The 18,864-nt window shown below is 44.6% G+C and overlaps 2 protein-coding genes across 11 annotated transcripts in view; one reads left to right on the top strand and one right to left on the bottom strand.

The window, feature by feature from the left end:
• Positions 1 to 2,952, top strand: part of SULF2 (sulfatase 2) — a 110,619-nt gene extending 107,667 nt beyond the window's left edge. For all 4 annotated transcript variants that reach the window (XM_025875506.2, XM_025875507.2, XM_073880316.1 and 1 more), the window contains 4 exons: positions 5 to 128; positions 826 to 859; positions 1,062 to 1,115; positions 2,003 to 2,952. In XM_025875506.2, coding sequence (XP_025731291.1) covers positions 5 to 128; positions 826 to 859; positions 1,062 to 1,115; positions 2,003 to 2,033 — 243 coding nt within the window. In that variant the 3' untranslated portion in view covers positions 2,034 to 2,952. The remainder of the gene's footprint in view (positions 1 to 4; positions 129 to 825; positions 860 to 1,061; positions 1,116 to 2,002) is intronic.
• A 515-nt stretch (positions 2,953 to 3,467) lies between these two features.
• Positions 3,468 to 18,864, bottom strand: part of NCOA3 (nuclear receptor coactivator 3) — a 139,517-nt gene continuing 124,120 nt past the window's right edge. For 6 of the 7 annotated variants that reach the window (XM_025875502.2, XM_073880299.1, XM_073880300.1 and 3 more), the window contains 6 exons: positions 11,788 to 12,081; positions 10,370 to 10,474; positions 8,882 to 9,104; positions 7,596 to 7,770; positions 7,135 to 7,276; positions 3,468 to 6,863 (listed from right to left, as the gene is read on the bottom strand). In XM_025875502.2, coding sequence (XP_025731287.1) covers positions 6,852 to 6,863; positions 7,135 to 7,276; positions 7,596 to 7,770; positions 8,882 to 9,104; positions 10,370 to 10,474; positions 11,788 to 12,081 — 951 coding nt within the window. In that variant the 3' untranslated portion in view covers positions 3,468 to 6,851. The remainder of the gene's footprint in view (positions 6,864 to 7,134; positions 7,277 to 7,595; positions 7,771 to 8,881; positions 9,105 to 10,369; positions 10,475 to 11,787; positions 12,082 to 18,864) is intronic. The other variant, XM_025875336.2, reaches the window with a different exon arrangement.

An 18,864-nucleotide genomic window follows, 5' to 3' on the forward strand; every position in this document is an offset into this window, starting at 1 on the left:
CCAGTTGATGAATGCGGTGAACACACTGGACCGGGACGTCCTCAACCAGCTCCATGTGCAGCTCATGGAGCTGAGGAGCTGCAAGGGTTACAAGCAGTGCAACCCCCGGACTCGAAACATGGACCTGGGTGAGGAGGCGCTCCGACGTGGGGCCAGTGGGGAGCAGGGTTACCGCTGCAAGGAATGTAGGAGGTCAGTCTAGTCCGAAGAGCCGGGCATCACCGGGAGCTGGTGAATCCTCACCAGTGGTGCAGCACCCCCTCCCTAACATGCACCAAGCGCTGTGTTGCTCTAAGTCCTGATGCTCCTCGATCACGCTGTGCTGGTCACTGTGCTACGTGTCTTATAGTCAGTATCTTGATCACCCCGTGACAACCCTCTGGGAGGAGTCATGTGACCGGGCCGGCTGATCACAAAGCCCACACGCTTGGTCACGCCGCCGATCCTCTAGGAAGCTTGCCAAGAGCCGAGCCACAGGATCTCCCCGCTGCCCCACTCTCGGGGCCCGTAGCTTCCTGTGCTCTGTCGCATAGGTGTCCCTGTCCATATCTGCCTCCCTGACCATGACCACGCCCCAGGACCCTGTTGAACGGATACATCGGGGTCCTACATCTGGTGACATCAGAGTACAGGCAATCCCCAGGCTACCTGAGAGTCTCAGGGAATGCTCAGAGTCGTGATTCAGCCACTCCATCTGCCCTAGGGGACACTATCAACGTCATGAATGATAAAAAAAGGAAAAAAAAGGCAGTTAGCAGTTGTCATCGCTTGTGCTATTTTTGCCCTAAACTCAGTTTCTCTTTTGTTCATTTCTGTCTCATTTAGGACTTAAAGATGGAGGAAGCTATGAGCAATACAGGTATCTGGTTTTGTTGTTAAAGCCCGAGACCGTTCCCCTAGGCTGGCCCATCCTGTGGTCCAACCTCTGAGGTGGCGCGAGTCGGGCTGAGGCCCTGCCCTCTCTCTGGTCTGCCAGGGGCCTGGGGCGCCCACCAGGGAAGGGGGAGACTCTTTCTGGGTGAGGCTAACATGCCTTCTCTTTTTGACACCCGAAAACTTAGGCAGTTTCAGCGTCGAAAGTGGCCAGAGATGAAGAGACCTTCTTCCAAATCGCTGTGAGTTGAGGAAACAATTTACAAATAGAGATCTGGTTTGCCCTGCTTCGTTCTGCCGAAGCCGTTTTGTGTGCATGCCATTTCTTTCATAATCCTGTCTCTGTCTGTGTCACGAGCAGGGAGCAGGAAGGTGTGTGTTTTAGATTAATACCTTGTCTCACATGTTTGTTCTCTATAGCATAACCTGGGCCTGGAAGACTCAATGTAGTCCTTAGAGGTTGAGAAGCGTGTAAACGTTACACCTGGCCAGACATCTCAAAGGCCGTGGCTGCAGAAGGGCTAACTGGTCCGTGTCAGCAGCAGGGGCGGCCTCATGAAACGGCCCTCAAAATATCTATGGCCCGAAGTCTCCCTCCAGCACCAAAGAGGCTGCTGAAGGGCTGAGACTGGGGCAACCTGAAAGGGTGGTCTCGAGTCTAAAGGGAACAGCACCAGTGGGATGCAGCTTGGATCTTCCAGTTCACCATGAAAATCCAAACACGCAGATATGTGTGAGGATTTTTTATTCACATCGGCCATTCATTTGACATTAGGTTGCCATGCAGGCCAATGGACCCCCTTGGTGCGCTGCCATGTGCAGCCTCCCATCTGTGCTCTGCCTTCTTTATCCGCACAGAAACCACCTGTGGCTTCTTAGGACAATACTAATGGGCTGGCCAAGCAGTTCTTTAGCGCTCCCAGAATTGCAGCACATCATCTCTTGGGTCACGTCCCCAGTGCAGCCTCCGCCGGCCACGGAGCATGCAAGCCGCCGCTGGAAGTCAGGGTGACCGGGTGGGAGCAGGCCCTTGCTCGGGGCCCTGGCAATTCTCCCCTGTGGCAAAGCGTGCTCAGCCGCGTCAGGGCTGCTTCCTCAGACACTAAGAGGAGTCTCCTTTGCTCTGCAGGGGACAGCTGTGGGAAGGCTGGGAAGGTTAGAAGCAGCCAGCGGGCCTCCAGACCAGAGGCGCCATCTGACCGAACCGACCCATTTCAGGCGGGTCTGGGTGCTCCTGGCCAGGGGGGCCAGAGTCACAGGACCTGCCTTCCGTCAGCATGGCACGCTCTGGAAGACAGCCATCGGGAGCCGTGAATCTTCAGGAAGTCCACTTTTGCCCCTGTTTTTGCTTTGGATTATACCTCACCAGCTGCACAAAAGGCATTTTCGGATCCAATGGTCACCACTAACCCTCTCTGAGAGGCTTCCAAGGGAAAAAGATTTTCTTTGGAAATTTCCCCCAACAGTGTTAAGTCACTGGAACTTTTTTTAAAATCGTAGGGGAAGAACAACCCTGTTTTAAATCCTCTTGTTCTTTTGGTTCGTCACAAAGAAGGACCTAAGGCTGCAGCAGGACAGACGCAACTTGCAGACGTTTGGAAACGGTGCCGAGTTCGACAATGAGTCAGCAGCACAGAAGAGGGGACTTTCATCGAGCACCATAATGCAGGCTGTCTCTGAAGAAACGGACTTCACTGTACATAGGAGACTATTTACATGTAACCAGCGTGGGGATTCGCAGGGGAATCTAATAAGAAAACCCAATTTTCGAGAGTGGTGGTGTCAATAAATGGTCTGTGGCCAGTGTAAAGAAAACCCCCTGCAGTTGTGGACATTTCTATTCCTGACCAGATACCATTTCTGCCAGTATTGCTTTGTTATCTGTCCCAGAACTGATGTTTTTTAAAGTACTGGAAAGAAACGAAGTTGATGTATGTATGTCCCAGGTTTTAACAAAATTGTATTTGTAAAGAAATTTTGTAGTCTAAGTATTGTCATACAATGTTCAAAGTCCCAACCAACGACCAGCAGTTCGTATGAGGTAACCTTTAACATTTTTGTAAAAGGCCGTTCTTGGGAGTTTTTTGGTGTGCTTGGTTTTTTTAAAAAAGCAGTCAACACCTTTTTGGAAGGAGACACTTAGGTTTTTCCAAGGGGGAATAGATGGGTATAAATTAATGACGAAAATTTACCATACACCAGGAACCTCGCAGGTAAGTCTCACATTACACCCGCTTCAGGACCTCACTTTTTAAAAAATGTTCATTGACTGCAAAGCAATTCACCGTATTAGCCAACCCCTCTCTGTGCACCAGCTAGTAGTCCAGCCCGGCAAAGATAGCGGTCAGAGGCCAGGAGCAAGAAACAGGAGGACCCTCCTCCTCGGCGATCATCCAGCCTGATGTGCTTCTCACCGAACAGATGAAGAGGACCCCAAAGTGCTCACCTCTGAGAAGAACAGCTCTGTGCTTTTCAAGAGTTCTGTTAACCTTAGAGAGATTGCTAGAATAATTTGAAACAGGATTCCTTAACCTTCTCTTTTGACCTTAATCCAATTGGGATTTAAAAAAAAGAAGAAGAAGAAGCTCTTAGGCTTCAATTTTAAATAGAAACCTTTATTTACAATGACATCCAAAATGATCAGCAAAGCAGTCGTCAGAGCTTACCACTCAACCATCTCGTAAGTTATCCCATGTGGTCTGGATTCTTTGCAGTGTAAAGAACGATTTAGATTTTTAAAAGCAACATTTAATGTAAACTTGATTGAAGCTGAATTCATTCTCAATACTATAAGTCAATTCCTGAGAATTTTAAATATTGCTCTCAGAATGACATTTCCATCATCGAAATTCCACACATTGGAAAGAGAGAGAAAGAAGGAACGAAAAAACCACCTCACTCATTAAACAAACAGCTGACCTTGGAGCTCCACAGCAGTTTGCTGCCCTGAAGCAGGGGGTTTCATCTGTCCTACAGGCTTTACTCCTATGACGCCCCCACTCGTGAACAAAATGCATGGAACCGGACAGGCATATGGACACCTGGCAGTCCTTTCGAGGACAGCAAGCCAAGTATGTTCTGTACTCCCCCACCCCATTCCCCCAACTCACCTAGATATTAAATACCAATTAACTAAGCAGTCCTGGTGATTGATATTTACACCTTTTCCATCAAGATGCACGATTTAGAAAAGTGGCATCATAATATGAACATTAACAATGAACTTCTGTTTTTTTTTTAAAGAAGAAACGTATCTCCTTTATATCATTTTGATCTTTATAAAATATATATATTTATATTTATATATCTTTGGATTCAGCAAAAAAGTAGGTACTGGAAATATCGCACATTCTAAAAGCAGATGAAACAAATACCAAGGTTTAAAAAAGTGGGGGGCGGGGGGTAAGGAGAGGTAGGCAGCGGGCATACAAAGAGAAGTATCTAAAGAAGATAAAAGGGCAATAAAGGTAAAAACAAATTATCTCAAAAGACGGCATCTATTAAAAAGAAAATCAAATTCTTAAGTTTGCACCAATAAAATGAACAAGTAGAAAATATAAAAACTTAAACTTTCTCCTTTTTTTCCATATAAAAAGGGGGTGCTGCCTTCCAGTTAGCCTGGAGTTGGGACTGAGGAAAAGAATCACAAAACTTTATATTTTTTGTAATTTTTAAAAGTCAAGAAAGACAAGAGCACCATTCTATTTCTCCCCCCACACACGACTTAAACAAGAAAGGTTCAGATATATGTGACACAATTATATCTAAAAAGACCGAGACTCTTACTCAGCTACATCTCTGTCTCCAGACAGGAGGATATGTTATCTGAAAAGTACAGGCCACTATGATGGAAGTTGATGGATTTACAATCTTCGATTTATTTTTAACCAGGAGGTGGGGGAGAGGGTGTCAAACCCAAATCTATTCCAGTGGTAGTTCTGGAAATACAGGTTTCACTTATGCATGTCAAAGAAATTAAATGATCTTACCTTCAGAGACACCTAGAAAAATTGGCTAAACATGTATGAAATAAAAGAAAAATTAACTGGCTCTCGGTTATTGCTAGGAAATTGACACCAAAGCTAGCCAGAGACCTTTGAAATTCACAGACATTTTAAAATCCAATTTCATTCAACTATTTATTTGAAGCTAATAAACCAGATAAAAGGAGTTAAAAGTGGCTTTTTTCTCTATTCCCAACGGACTGGAACAAGTGTCTAAGCCTGGCAAGAGCAGAAAGGGGCGGTGGTGGCAGGGTGTGCAAAGACACTCGCTCAGCCAGACCACAGCTCAGAAGCTGCAAACCTGGCCGCCCTGGAGGCTGAGCTCCCTGAGACACCACCTTGCGGCTGGTTCCGGTTCTCAGGGACAAGGAGCGTGCCGCCTCCGAGTGACAACCGAGCAGACACTAGAAAACAAACCAAGGGGTCTACTCCTGAGATCTCAATGTGGGATTTGGGTCCTAGCAACCAAAACCTTAAGAGCACTCCTACAATGGATGAATAGGCAACATATTCTATTAAAAAACAAAATACCATGAACTGCTATTGTTTAATTTATGGACCGCTTAAAATCCAAGATTCTTTTTTAAATCAAATTGCTTGATCTTTTAAAATTCTTGATACCTTTTTTTAAAAGTTTATTTCCCCGTATCTATTCTTTCCCCTAAAATTAACAAAGTGCTTAGTTCTGGTAGAGGAATTTAAAAGACAAATTTAAAACTCCTACATCTAAACAAATGATCTTTTTAAAAAGCATTTAGATTAAGAGATTGAAAAGAGGGAGGCATCTAACACTGGAGCATGGGGGAGGGGGGTTCAGACCACCATCCCCTCCCCCAGGCCACAAAATTCAGGGGATGTCTGTGTGTAGCCTCACCACACTGAGCTTACTGAAGTCAACAATGTTAAATATTTAGCTTCACAAACTCTGTAAAAATGAGTTGTTGTGACCTGCAAAAAAGGTATATACATATTTTACATAATACAATATCTTAAAGGTCGTATTTACAAAAGAAAATCTATTCACAGAAACACTGCGAAATTCTGATTCAGAATGCAGTACCTGGCCTTGGGTTTTCTGCAGTTTATTTTCAAAAAGCATTATTGCTCTACCATATAGGCAAAGGGTGACACCAGTACTTTCAACAACAACAAAAACCATCGCTCTTGTCCAACAGATTAGTTCAGACAAAAACCGGGAATGTGGTTCACCATTCCTCAAGACCTCAAGAATATTGCATTTATCCATTACTTTTTAAATAAAGTGCACTCGGCTGCACGTTAGCATGTGAAAAATTGCTACTGCTGCAACTAAATACTGTCATCTCACTGTCCCTTCTGCAAAGCCATGTGACATCAAGGACAGCTCCTGGAGGTGAAGTATTACATGACAGTTATGGACAGAGGAAGTTCCTACTCAGCAAAAAGTCCAGGACAGTCAAGAACAGGGCTGGAGCAACTCAACACAATCATTAGAAGAATTCAGAAAGGCCAACTTCTCAGGACAGAGTCGGGTGAGAACACAGAACTATCTGGTCGTGACAAGGACACACGAAGGCCGCGACTGTGCTCTCCACCCAGTACTGCCACTAGAGAAACCAGACCTCCTCGCCTCTCTGGGCTTCTCTGAGGTTCTCTAGCCCGCCCACATTTGTCTGAAACACTCTTGACAGCCAGGCAGAAAGAAGGGATCAGTAACACTCCGCACCTCCAGAATCCCATCCCTAAGAGGCAGAATGCCAAAAATATGTTTTGAACTCCATGATACACAGGAGGAGGAATAATACAGGTAGACATCGCATGTCCACTTCAAACCCAGTCCTGCTCAAATGACATCACTCAGAATACCCTTCCCGGAGATCAAAGCTGGTTCTTTCCTCAGAGCTGGGTGTGCAGGACGATGATTCTTTACTCCTGATAATCCCAGTGCAGGGTCATTTGTACAGTGATTTCCTTGGAGGTCCTGATGTAGAGGTGTCAGCAGTATTTCTGTTAACCAGAAGAAACGTGAGTAAAACACACGCTCTGTACAACACAGAAGAATCCACAGTGCCTGCAACAGGACTGTGGCTGACAGATTCAGATCCCTTAGATGCCACATTACCAAAGGTACTGAATGGCCCAGTGCCTTCAAACCACAAGTATTTCAATGACTCTAGTTTTGAGTTATACGCCCAAGTTAAAAACCTGCTGAGGACCTTTAGATTACAGATGAAGCTTTGGCTCTCTCAAGAGAACAGGAAGGGATAGACCCCCATACCTGATCAGGACCCATGGGCATGCCAGCCATGGGCATGGAGTTCATGTTCATCTGTCCCATGGGACCACTGCTGCCATTCATGTGCACCATACTGTATGCTGCAGGGCTCCCCTGGTGGGCGAACTGCTGCTGGGGAAAGGAGCTGTAAACAAAGTGTGAGATTACCACCCGGGTCACTCTAGTCACAACGGACATGCACACAGAGACCACCATGATTCTGTCAAATGTCGCTGTGCTTCAGCAGAGAACCCGAGGGAGAAGACTGCCCCCTCAGTCTTCTGAGGCACATGGAGGGCAGGAAGGAGTCTCAAAATGGAGGAGCCAAATAACACACTTTCTAATATGAACCCAGGCCTTTTGATCTCTCCATCCACTCAGGCTTGACTGAAAAATGCAGAGGATACTTTCCTGTACTTTTGGGCCCTAGAACATGCATGACTTTTCAAGTCCCTGTTCCTCACCTGTTCCTGGCCAGGTTTCCTGGCGGCCAGCCCTTTATTTCCGAGGACTGATACATGGGTGTGGTCTGAGGGTGCTGCATCATGGGATTCTGGGAGGGACCCATTCTTGAGGGTATCATTGCACTGGGAGGACTAGACACGCGACCAAAGGCCGGATCTGGTTGCTGTCCCATTCCTTTAAAAAAGAAGGAAGAAAAAGAAATTGCAACGCTCAAGGGGGGCCTTCCTTAGAGTATCTGTTTTCTATAGAAACTTTATGTTCTCTTCTAAAGGCAGGTGAAGACAGAAAGTGCCACAAGATGCTGCCTGCCAGTTCCTCTTGCTTCTCACTGAGAAGACAACTGAAGGAATGGGCTTACCGCACAGAGCAGACCGCCTAGACCACCTGAAGAGCTGTTACTTCATGGAGCTCTCTGTGTAAGAGGGATTCCACCTCATGCTACTCACATCACTCTGTCCCTCTGTCCCCAGCTGGCAGAAGTGCACCTAAAATGTAGTCTCCCCAAAAGATACCTCTATCCCCACTCCCACCATGTTCCTGGAATCTCTCCAAGACTGGCCTGAAGATGTAATCTGCACTACTGTAATGAATACACCCAAGTCACCAAGGAAAGGACCCCAAAGCCCACATGGCATTCCTCTCACTCACATGACCAAGCATTCGGAACCTGTAGAGTTCAACTAGACTCGTATATACTGGGACATACTGGGGCGGGGGGCAGGGGTAGAACCTGGTGGTCTTTCTTCCAAATTAAGAATGTGGGGAGCTGCAAAAACAAGACTTGTTGGGGGGAAATGCTCCACTCTGATAGAACATCTACCAGGATTACAATTACCTGTGCACTACAATAAACATTTCTGGGTTTTGTTTCTGTTTTTATTTTTTTAGACCAACCAGTTTTTCTCCATTCTAACTACAAGAGCATCGTCTCTTGTTTGGGGCGCTCTGTCCTCCCTTCTTCCGCTCTTCTTGCTGTCCTTCTGATGCAGGTGCCTCACAGGCCTCAGGTGGCCTTGGCCCAGTGCAAATCTAAACGCATCTATGAACATTCAGTGACTTACTACTGCCTTCAGAATAACACCAAAACTCTTCAAGACTCTAGGGTTTGTCTGATCTGGCTCTACTTGTGCCTTATCAGTCTCATTGGTCACCATCCCTTGTTCTGTTATTTTTAATTAATTCCATCTTTCTAGTTAACAACAAAAAGGGAGTAAGTACTATTTGGCGTTTAACATGCAACAGATCTATGTTACTCTGGGGAAGCCATTTTCACCATCAAATTTACCATAATTTGGTGGATATGGAAACTGCTGGGGAGAAGCCTGCGGCATCACGGGCCCTGCCAGAACCCCATCCATGCTGGGGGAGGCGGTCACGTTCGGGGGCGGGCTGAATGTGGGCGGCTGCGGCGGCTGCGGCTGCATCACGGCCACCCGCTGCTGTCGGAAGTGATGACTCAGCAGCTCCCTGCTGCGCTGAGCCACCATCTGGGCGTTCAGAAAACCCTGCTAATATCCAAGGAAGAATGCAGTTACATACACGTAGCAGGAACCAGCCAATTCATACACACAGGACCACCATACATTAGGCGGGAGAGAAAACACCCAATGCCTTTCTTCCTACAAAAGGAAAAATGCACAATTCTCCTTATGGTAAAGGCATCATGGCTAGGTGGGGCAGACGGGGTGCAGAACAGAGCCCTGGAAACTGTTTGGGCGAATTGTCAAACTTTCACACTGAAAACATTCCTCAAAGTGAGAGAGCATTTAAGGGTAGAATTTGAGGACAAATTTTTCAGAAACTATGAAATAAAACTACAAGATGGAAAAGGACAGCAATAAGAGTGTGGGAGGAGGGGAGGCACAAGGGAGCACCCGCCAAAAGAACGGGGTTATACTCAATAAACAAGAGTCTACCCCAGAAGGGCCTGTATTGTCTCTGAAAGCTTTTGAAACAAGAGATGGAGGATTAGGAGCAGCTGTATGGAAGTTCAGGAGGTAACACGGTCAAAACACAGAACCAAAAAGCTGACTTGGGCCCTATCAGCTGGGAGAAAGCAACTGCAAAAAGCAAACTTTTATCTTTCTGGAGGGCATCCTAGCTCAGCTTATTCAAGATGTCAGATTATCAAAGTACTTCCAAGCAGGCCTAAGACAGCAAATACTGGGCGCTTCACAGTAGGATGTTTTGTTTGTTTTTACAATCATTATGAACAGTCTTTCCAACCACAGTAAAGGACTTTTGTGTGGTCATCTGCCTTGTGCACATTAAGAAAATACCTTAGAGTACAGTCTCCACCTTGAGCTGGAGGTACAGAGAACCTGAACATCATCCTTCCCACTATGGGAAACAAGTCATCTCAGAGATGGTCCTTGAGAGTCGGATTATGTATTATTTACTTTTTTTTCTTCTTATAATCTCATATTTTACCAATGAGCATATAGTTTCATAACCCAGAAACAAAGAAAAGTTTATAGATTTATTATTTTAAATCCCAAAAAAGTAACAGCTGTTTTCACAACACAGCAAATCACAAAGGGAATTAATTAAAAAAAACACGAATCCATGGTTTTAATAAAAGAGCCTCCCCTCCTGATTCTTCCTCATCACCAGCAAGAGAGAAGAACGGAAGAGGAAGTGTGATGAGAGCAAGGAATGTACACAAGAAACTTGGAACTGCTGTGTTTTAACATACATTTACTGAGGGCCAAGTACGGAGCAGGCCCTGTGCAGGCCCCATGGCAGTGACTGTGGACAGACTCACTTTCCTCACCTGGGAGGTGACCTGGGGCTGCATCATGGGCCTCACCACGGCAGCACTCCCAGCACTGGGGCTGTCCATTTTCATCTCCAGTGCCTGACGGCTCTGATTCAAAAACTGGGGAGAGACAGGTTGGTTAGGATGCAAGTGGAGCGTGTCACTGAGCCCCAAACAGCTTTCTAAATCCTCAGCACCACCCGGTAAGATCATGATGCTACTTCCAACACATTAACCTGGTTAACTCACATCTACACTGAACCAGTACACTTCCACACTTCAAAAAATTCAGGCTGAAAAGTCCTTGGCAAGCATATGAAGCTTTACTGTTTGGCATCAGGAGGAAAAGTAAAAATACAAATCTGCAGCTTAAAGAGTATCTTCAACAGAAACTCAAAGGATTCATTAAGTCATATTTTCTGTGGGATTATTTAGGCCATTAGGGAAATAGCTTTAATTTGCTCAGACCAACACTAAATAAACTACCTCTTCTGTTAGCTTTTCCTAAGTAACTTTTAGTGGAAAGTAATAAAAAGTAAAATGATACCATGATTGTACTAACACAGCTTTGCAGGGTACCTACACTGACTTTTAGTAGTATTAATACCCTAGAAGAGTCTCTGGCTCACTGGACCTGACACTCACTCACTCATCAGCTTATATGGTTCAGTTCTGCCACATTTAATAACTCAGCATACACAAGACATAAACAATATAAATAATTAAATTTTAAAAGATGTGCTGGAGATTAAGGAAACAGTAAAAAAGCAAACTCTTAGTTTAGAATATTAAGAGAGCTCAAGTTTGGGGCGCTTGGGTGGCTCAGATGGTTAAGTGTCTGCCTTCGGCTCAGGTCATGATCCCAGGGTCCTGGGATCGAGCCCCACATCGGGCTCCTGGCTCAGCGGGGAGCCTGCTTCTCCCTCTGCCTCTCTCCCTGCTCATGCGCTCTCTCTCTCTCTCTCTCTCTGTCTCAAATGAATGAATAAAATCTTTAAAAAAAAAAAGAGAGAGAGAGAGAGAGTTCAAGCAGAGGTTCCATAAAAAGAATGTTCAAATCAATAATAAGTTTTAAGTATCTGGTATGAATATTAAGGACTTTTTTAAAAATAGAAATCATCTACCTCTAAGCCATCAAGAAATACTTTTCTCCCCCAAGTGCCATCCCCTCGGACATTTTTCACCTTTTAACCTGTACAACAGAATAATCTTATCAAAAGGTAAGGAGGACCTGACCAATTCCAGCAGGACCACTCCCTAACAAGGAACCACCTGTACAAACGTTACACAAAAGTCAAAACAAAAGAGTATGAGATGACAAGAGAGAGAGAGGCAGTGGCAAAAGCCCTGAGGAACAAAGCCTGACAACCAATCAAACAGGAGGCATCCACAGGGAAGGCACGTCTGGCTGAGGCGAGCTCGAGGCTGCTTACCTGCTGGCCCTGCAGCCTCTGCTGAAGCTGCATCCGGAGCTGCTTGGGGGTGTTTGTCCGGGGTCTCATGATGTTGGCCCTTGGGTGCATTCCTTGGAGAGGAAAATTGCCTTGCTGGTTCATCTGATTCATCATTGAGTTAAAAGATGGTGATTGTCCCTGAAGATTAAAGCCTCCCTGCACTGGAGGTCCCTGTGCCGGGTATGTCTGCCCATATAATGCTGCCTTCTGATCCATCATTACTGCCGCTTCTTGGCCCTGGAAAGCATCCTGTTTGGACTCCAAAGCTTGTCCCTTAAACATCAAACACATAAATGAACAGTAAAGTACATCTGGAAAGCAACAGAAATCAAATGCTCCAAGAAGGTAAAAAATAAAGTCAATACATGCAAACAAGGATGCCACAGAATTCCAAAAGCAAAATCAAGTTTATTGTCTGAAGTTCCATGAGAACACAGACCATGACCCATGTTTTCACAAATGTGTCCTAGTGCCTAGCACAGAGTCTCACACAGACAGAGAGTACCTGGAGAAATGCTATTTGTTACAGACCAGATTTCTGTACCAACACAGACCTCCAAAGCCAAGTATAAAAAAACTAATTAAAATTGTGATCAATTAATTCTCATATAATTAGTATAGGAATATTTTGATGGTGATCAGAGGTGATTTTGGAAGAGACCGGGGAAACCAACATAAACTCATATCCCCCGAAGCGTATTACTAGTTGTACAAACAAAACCTAAAGGTGGCCATCCACTACTGTTTGTATGGCTGGAGGAATTATTAAGAAACCCATTCATTCAACAAGTATTTATCAAGTGCCTGCTATGTGCTTGGCATCACTTCTCTACATGCAAAGGGTTTGTATGCAGTGAAGTCGAACAGGTAACAGAACAACAGTGAAAACAAATATTCCAAAGAAGGGAAGAGCCTGCCACGCTGAGACAAGAAAAGCCTGTCAGGTACTGCGTTCCTTACTTTCTTATCCACGGGCACACAGCTCACGTGTGCAGGCAACAGTCTCGCCCCAAAACACACATCACCCCCCTGTGACAGTGACCCCACCCTCGATTTCCCCGCCTCTCTGACCTCTCTTCGGAGGCATGGCAGGTGTTCAGCAGGGTCCAGTCCTAGGCCCCTCTTCTTTTCTCTAGCTACATCTTCTACTCTGGTCTTCTCATCTACTAGCGACAACAGCCAAACTCGTCTCCAGTTCAAGTGTCTCGGAGTTCTGACTCTGCTTACGCAAATGCCTGCTTAACAACTTCACCTGGATGTCACTGGTATCTCAGAGTTCACGTGTAGAAAATACAAGTCATGATTCCCAACAGCCCCTCCCCCAAAAGACCCGGATTCTCCTCCAATCCTCCCTCATGGCAACATGGCAACACCAGGTGCCCAGAACTAAAGCCAGCTCTCTTCCTCACAGTCTCCGTGTGTGTGTGTGTGTGTGTGTGTGTGTGTGTGTGTGTGTGGCTCTCTACCTCACAGTCTCCGTGTGTGTGTGTGTGTGTGTGTGTGTGTGTGTCTCTCTCCACCGAGTCCTGTCAGTTTTTCTTCCATATGACATATCACACTGCCTTCCCTTCTTCCATTCCACTGCTATGACCCTCTCTTCTTGGACTCTTGTAGTAAATGGTTCTATGCATCTGCTCTGGCCCATCATTCTAATTCCCTTCTCAAGACAGGAATCTGAAATCTCTTTCTATAAAGTAAATCACACTGTAAGTTAAACATGGATTAATCATGCATGTTTACCTCCTTTCTCTTGCTAACTCTATTAAAGTAATAGCAAAGAATTTAAAAGGTAGTATCTAGGGGCGCGTGGGCGGCTCACTCAGTTAAGCGTCTGCCTTCGGCTCAGGTCATGATCCCAGGGTCCTGGGATCGAGCCCCGCATCAGGCTCCCTGCTCCTCGGGAAGCCTGCTTCTCCCTCTCCCACTCCCCCCTGCTTGTGTCCCCTCTCTTGTTGTCTCTCTGTCAAATATATAAATAAAATCTTTTAAAAAGTTACTTATTAAAAATAAATAAATAGGGGCGCCTGGGTGGCTCAGTCGTTAAGCGTCTGCCTTCGGCTCAGGTCATGGTCCCAGGGTCCTGGGATCAGGCCCCACATCGGGCTCCCTGCTGCACAGGAGGCCTGCTTCTCCCTCTCCCACTCCCCCTGCTTATGTTCCCTCTCTCGCTGTGTCTCTCTGTCAAATAAATAAAATCTTTTAAAAAATAAATAAATAAATAAATAAAAATAAATAAATAAAAGGTAGCATCTATCCACAAAACAATGAGAATAAGAAAGGCAACAAAGTATTTCAACAGGCATTTGAAAGACAGAAAAAGAGAGGAGCAACCAACTCAAGAAAGTAGAGAAGCTGAGACCCGTGTGCCTATAGAGGAAAACACCTAAGAGCCGAGCAAATGTTTCCCACGGAGCCAATGACAGACTCCACTGGGGCTGTAGAGGGTCAGGCAAAGTGCTCAAACGTGGCTGGTTAGGAATGTGAGTGGAGAGCAGGGGAGCAGCTACCTCCCAGCCCCTAGCCTGCTCCCTAATTCTGCACAGCCGTGTAGCTATACCTTCTACCTACTTCCTCCCTCAACTACCTCGGTTCTGGGACACCAAGCAGAGCAGAGAGGTAAGAGTAGGCAGAAGCTGAAAACAGGAATCTTATTTATAATTTCTAGTAAAATATTTATATTTTATAATTTTATATCTTAACACTATTATATCATCAACTTGCCTCCCCAGCCCAGCTCCCAAAATGCAGCCAGGTAATTAAAAATTCCCAGGCAAGGAAAACTATAAGGTATGAGTAGAAGAGGAGGTGGTAACAGCTCTACATGTTGCAATCTGGGGAGTCCTGAAATAAAAGGGCTAGCCCCCCATCAAATGCTTTCAGTGAAGACTGGTTCTTTTTAATACATCATACTTATAAAGACAGTCAAGGATTTGCAAGATATGTGAGGGTGAAAGCTTCCAACATGAAAGGGACACAAACAAGTAAGAAGTAACTCAGAAACAAGGAAAATAGAGATTAAAAAACACAGACTCAGTGTAATACCCAACATTTCAATAGACATCCCAAAGAGGTAAGAAAATAAAGGAGATAAAATGATTAAAGAAATGATACCAAATGACATGTCTGATAAGCTTTAGAAATATTCAACCCTAAAAAAATTTTTTAAAAAAGAAAAAAACATTCAGCCCCCATTACCAATAAATGCAATTAAAACTCACTAATTAAAAAGAAAAAAGAGAAATGATACACAAAAATGCCACCAAACCAAAAGGAGTCTCTGTGCATCTGACATACAGCAGAATGAATGCGTTAAGACCCACACCATGAGGAGGTTTCATGCAACTTCAGAAGGAAAAGGTTCCTGAATAATTCCAGAGACAATCAATGGGTAGCACACGAAAGAGCAGGAATCAGACTGAAATATGAGTCCATGGCAACACTGCATGCCAAAAAACTGTGGAACAATTCTTTCAAAATTCTAAGAGGAAATTATTTTCAACCCAAAATTTAATACACAGCCAGACATGCAGGGGGAGGAATAAAGATATTTTCAGACACACAAGGGCCCAATACACTTAACGTCATGCCTAAAATGAGAGTTTTGCTCAAAACTACACCAGGGGTACCACAAAATAAATGGCATATATGCACCATTTTATCTTTCTAAATGCAAAAATTCCTGAATTCCAGAGCATACCTGACCCCAGGTTCTCAGACAAGAGACAATGAATGTACAGTCAGCTATCGCACCAGGAAATCAACAGATACAGACTGAAATTGATGAGGAATAGCTGCATACTCATAGTACTTAGAAATATTCCCAAAATAGTTTGAGTTTCACTATCTCTGAGTGGGGCAAATGCGTGTGATTCTTCAAAAAGTCTATTTTTGTACCATTTTACAGTTTCAAACACAAGTTACTTGGCTAAAAATAAAAATTAACTATAACAAAAAAGGAAAGCAAGCTTAAAATCTTCCATGGCTTCCCTACATAGCAGAAAAATTCCAGACTCCATAAAATGGTTTGTGGAACCAGCTTCCTCTTAACTTCTCCAACATCGTCTCAAAGAAATCCCTCTCTGCTCTCACGAACTTTCAGTCGCTTGGTAGAACCCCCCCCCCCCCCCCCCCCTTCCCTGCCTGAGGCCTTTGAGTTAGCTGTACCTTTTCTGGAACATTCTTCCCCTAGCTGATTGCCGAGCTGGCTCCATCTCATCCTTCAAATGTCACATTACATGTCATCTCCCCAAAAAAAGCTTTCCTGACTACTCACCCCAGCCCCCAGTAATTCTTTATCTCATCATCCTGGACTTGAAAACACAAACATTTTTAAACTAAAGAATAAGACCACAACAAGCCCCCCACTAAAAAGAAACTGGGAAAACTATTCAAATATATTAGACAAGTAAACAGCCTTCAAATCACAGCTCAGATAGAAGAAATTATTTCAGAGAAAATAATTTAGAAAATTAGAGAAAAATGTTGACACCACCAGCCCCCACCCTAACAAAAGGTCCTTGTATGATGCAGGTCGTTCCTGCTGATCTCCACCACACCATGTCTGCCTCCATCCGGGTGGCTCCTTGCCTCATGTGTACCTGCTCCACGGCACTCTGAGCTTTGGGAGCAGAAACTAATTTGTTCACTACAGCCCCTCAGCCTCTAAAAAAAAAAGACTAACTGGCATACAGAAGACAAGTATTTGTTAAATGAAAGAATCAACAAGTCAATAAATAAACCTGCATAAAGTACAGTTGCAGATAAACAAAAACCCCATCAGGAAACTACTTTAAAAACACATATAAATGACCAAAAAACATGAAATATGTTCAATCTTGCAAATCAACAAAATACAATTTAAAACAAGCATGTTTGGGCGCCTGGGTGGCTCAGGCAATTAAGCCTCTGACTCCTATTTCAGCTCAGGTCACGATCTCAGGCTTGTGAGATCGAGCCCCACACTGGGCTCCAAACTAGGCATGGAGTCTGCTTAAGAGTCTCTCTCCTTGATGATGGACTCTGAAAAACAAACTGAGGGTTCTACAGGGTACGGGGGTGGGGGGATGGGTTAGCCTGGTGATGGGTATTGAGGAGGGCACGTTTTGCATGGTGCACTGGGTGTTATGAACAAACAATGAATCATGGAACACTGCATCAAAAACTAATGATGTAATATATGGTGATTAACATAACAATAAAAAATTAAAAAAAAAAAGAGTCTCTCTCCTTAAGGGGAACCCTCCTACACTGTTGGTGGGAATGCAAGTTGGTGCAACCACTCTGGAAAACAGTATGGAGGTTCCTCAAACAGTTGAAAATAGAGCTACCATACGATCCAGCAATTGCACTACTGGGTATTTACCACAAAGATACAAATGTAGGGATCCGAAGGGGTACGTGCACCCCAATGTTTATAGCAGCAATGTCCACAACAGCCAAACTGTGGGAAGAGCCAAGATGTCCATCAACAGATGAATGGGTAAAGAACACGTGGTATACTGGGCACCTGGGTGGCTCAGTTGGTTAAGCAACTGCCTTCAGCTCAAGTCATGATCCTGGAGTCCCGGGATCGAGTCCCACATCAGGCTCCCTGCTCAGCGAGGAGTCTGCTTCTCCCTCTGACCCTCCCCGCTCTCATGTACTCTCTCTCTCATTCTCACTCTCTCAAAAAAATAAATAAATCTTTAAAAAAAATATGTGGTATATATACACAATGGAATATTATGCAGCCATCAAAAGGAATGAGATCTCGGGCGCCTGGCTGGCTCAGTTGGTTAAGCGACTGCCTTCGGCTCAGGTCATGGTCCTGGAGTCCCGGGATCGAGTCCCACATCGGGCTCCCTGCTCAGCAGGGAGTCTGCCTTTCCCTCTGACCCTCCTCCCTCTCATGCTCTCTATCTCTCATTCTCTCTCTCTCTCAAACAAATAAATAAAATCTAAAAAAAAAAAAAAAAGGAATGAGATCTTGCCATTTGCAACGACGTGGATGGAACTGGAGGGTATTATGCTGAGTGAAATAAGTCAATCAGAGAAAGACATGTATCATATGACCTCACTGATATGAGGAATTCTTAATCTCAGGAACAAACTGAGTGTTGCTGAGTGGTGGGGGGTGGGAGGGAGGGGGTGGCTGGGTGATAGACATTGGGGAGGGTATGCGCTATGGTGAGCGCTGTGAACTGTGCAAGACTGTTGAATCACAGTTCTGTACTTCTGAAGCAAATAATGCAATATATGTTAAGAAAAAAAAGAAGAAGATAGCAGGAGGGGAAGAATGAAGGGGAGTAAGTCGGAGGGGGAGACGAACCATGAGAGACGATGGACTCTGAGAAACAAACTGAGGGTTCTAGAGGGGAGGGGGGTAGGGGGATGGGTTAGCCTGGTGATGGGTATTAAAGAGGGTACGTTCTGCGTGGAGCACTGGGTGTTATGCACAAACAATGAATCATGGAACACTACATCCAAAACTAATGATGTAATGTATGGTGATTAACATAACAATAAAAAATTTTTTTAAAAAGAGTCTCTCTCCTCCCTTTGCTCTTCCCAGGCTCCTCCTCTCTCCCTCTTGGGAAAAAACAAACAAAAAAACACACATACACATGCATCTCTGGGTGCCTGGCTGTCTCAGTCAGAAGAACACACGACTCTTCATCTTGGGGTTGTGAGTCCGAACCCCACATTGGTATAAGAGATTACTAATATAAAATCATTAAAAAATAAAAATAAAACAAGCATCTTTGTTGCCAATCAGACTGGAAAAGATTTAAAAGAATAATCATGCTCAGTATTTGTTTCATCACTTGCTTGTCCACACTGTGGGTCTTTCATCTACTTGGGCCACAGTACAGAGCTTGTGAGGGTCAGGAACCCCAATCCTCAGCCTCTGTGTGGGAAAGCAGCTGTACAATCCTTTAGGAAAACAACCTACAAAACTCTAAAATATATACTCTCTCTAACCCAATCAATCTTTCTCTCAGACTGTAGGTAAGAAAAACTAAGTGAACAAGATGGGAGTAATTCATAGAATTGTTCATGATAATTATTTAGAAACAA

Source organism: Callorhinus ursinus, unplaced genomic scaffold, assembly GCF_003265705.2.
Source record: "Callorhinus ursinus isolate GAN/ISIS: 27379988/994484 unplaced genomic scaffold, GSC_fseal_2.0 scaffold38, whole genome shotgun sequence".
In the NCBI taxonomy this organism is placed as follows: domain Eukaryota; kingdom Metazoa; phylum Chordata; class Mammalia; order Carnivora; family Otariidae; genus Callorhinus; species Callorhinus ursinus.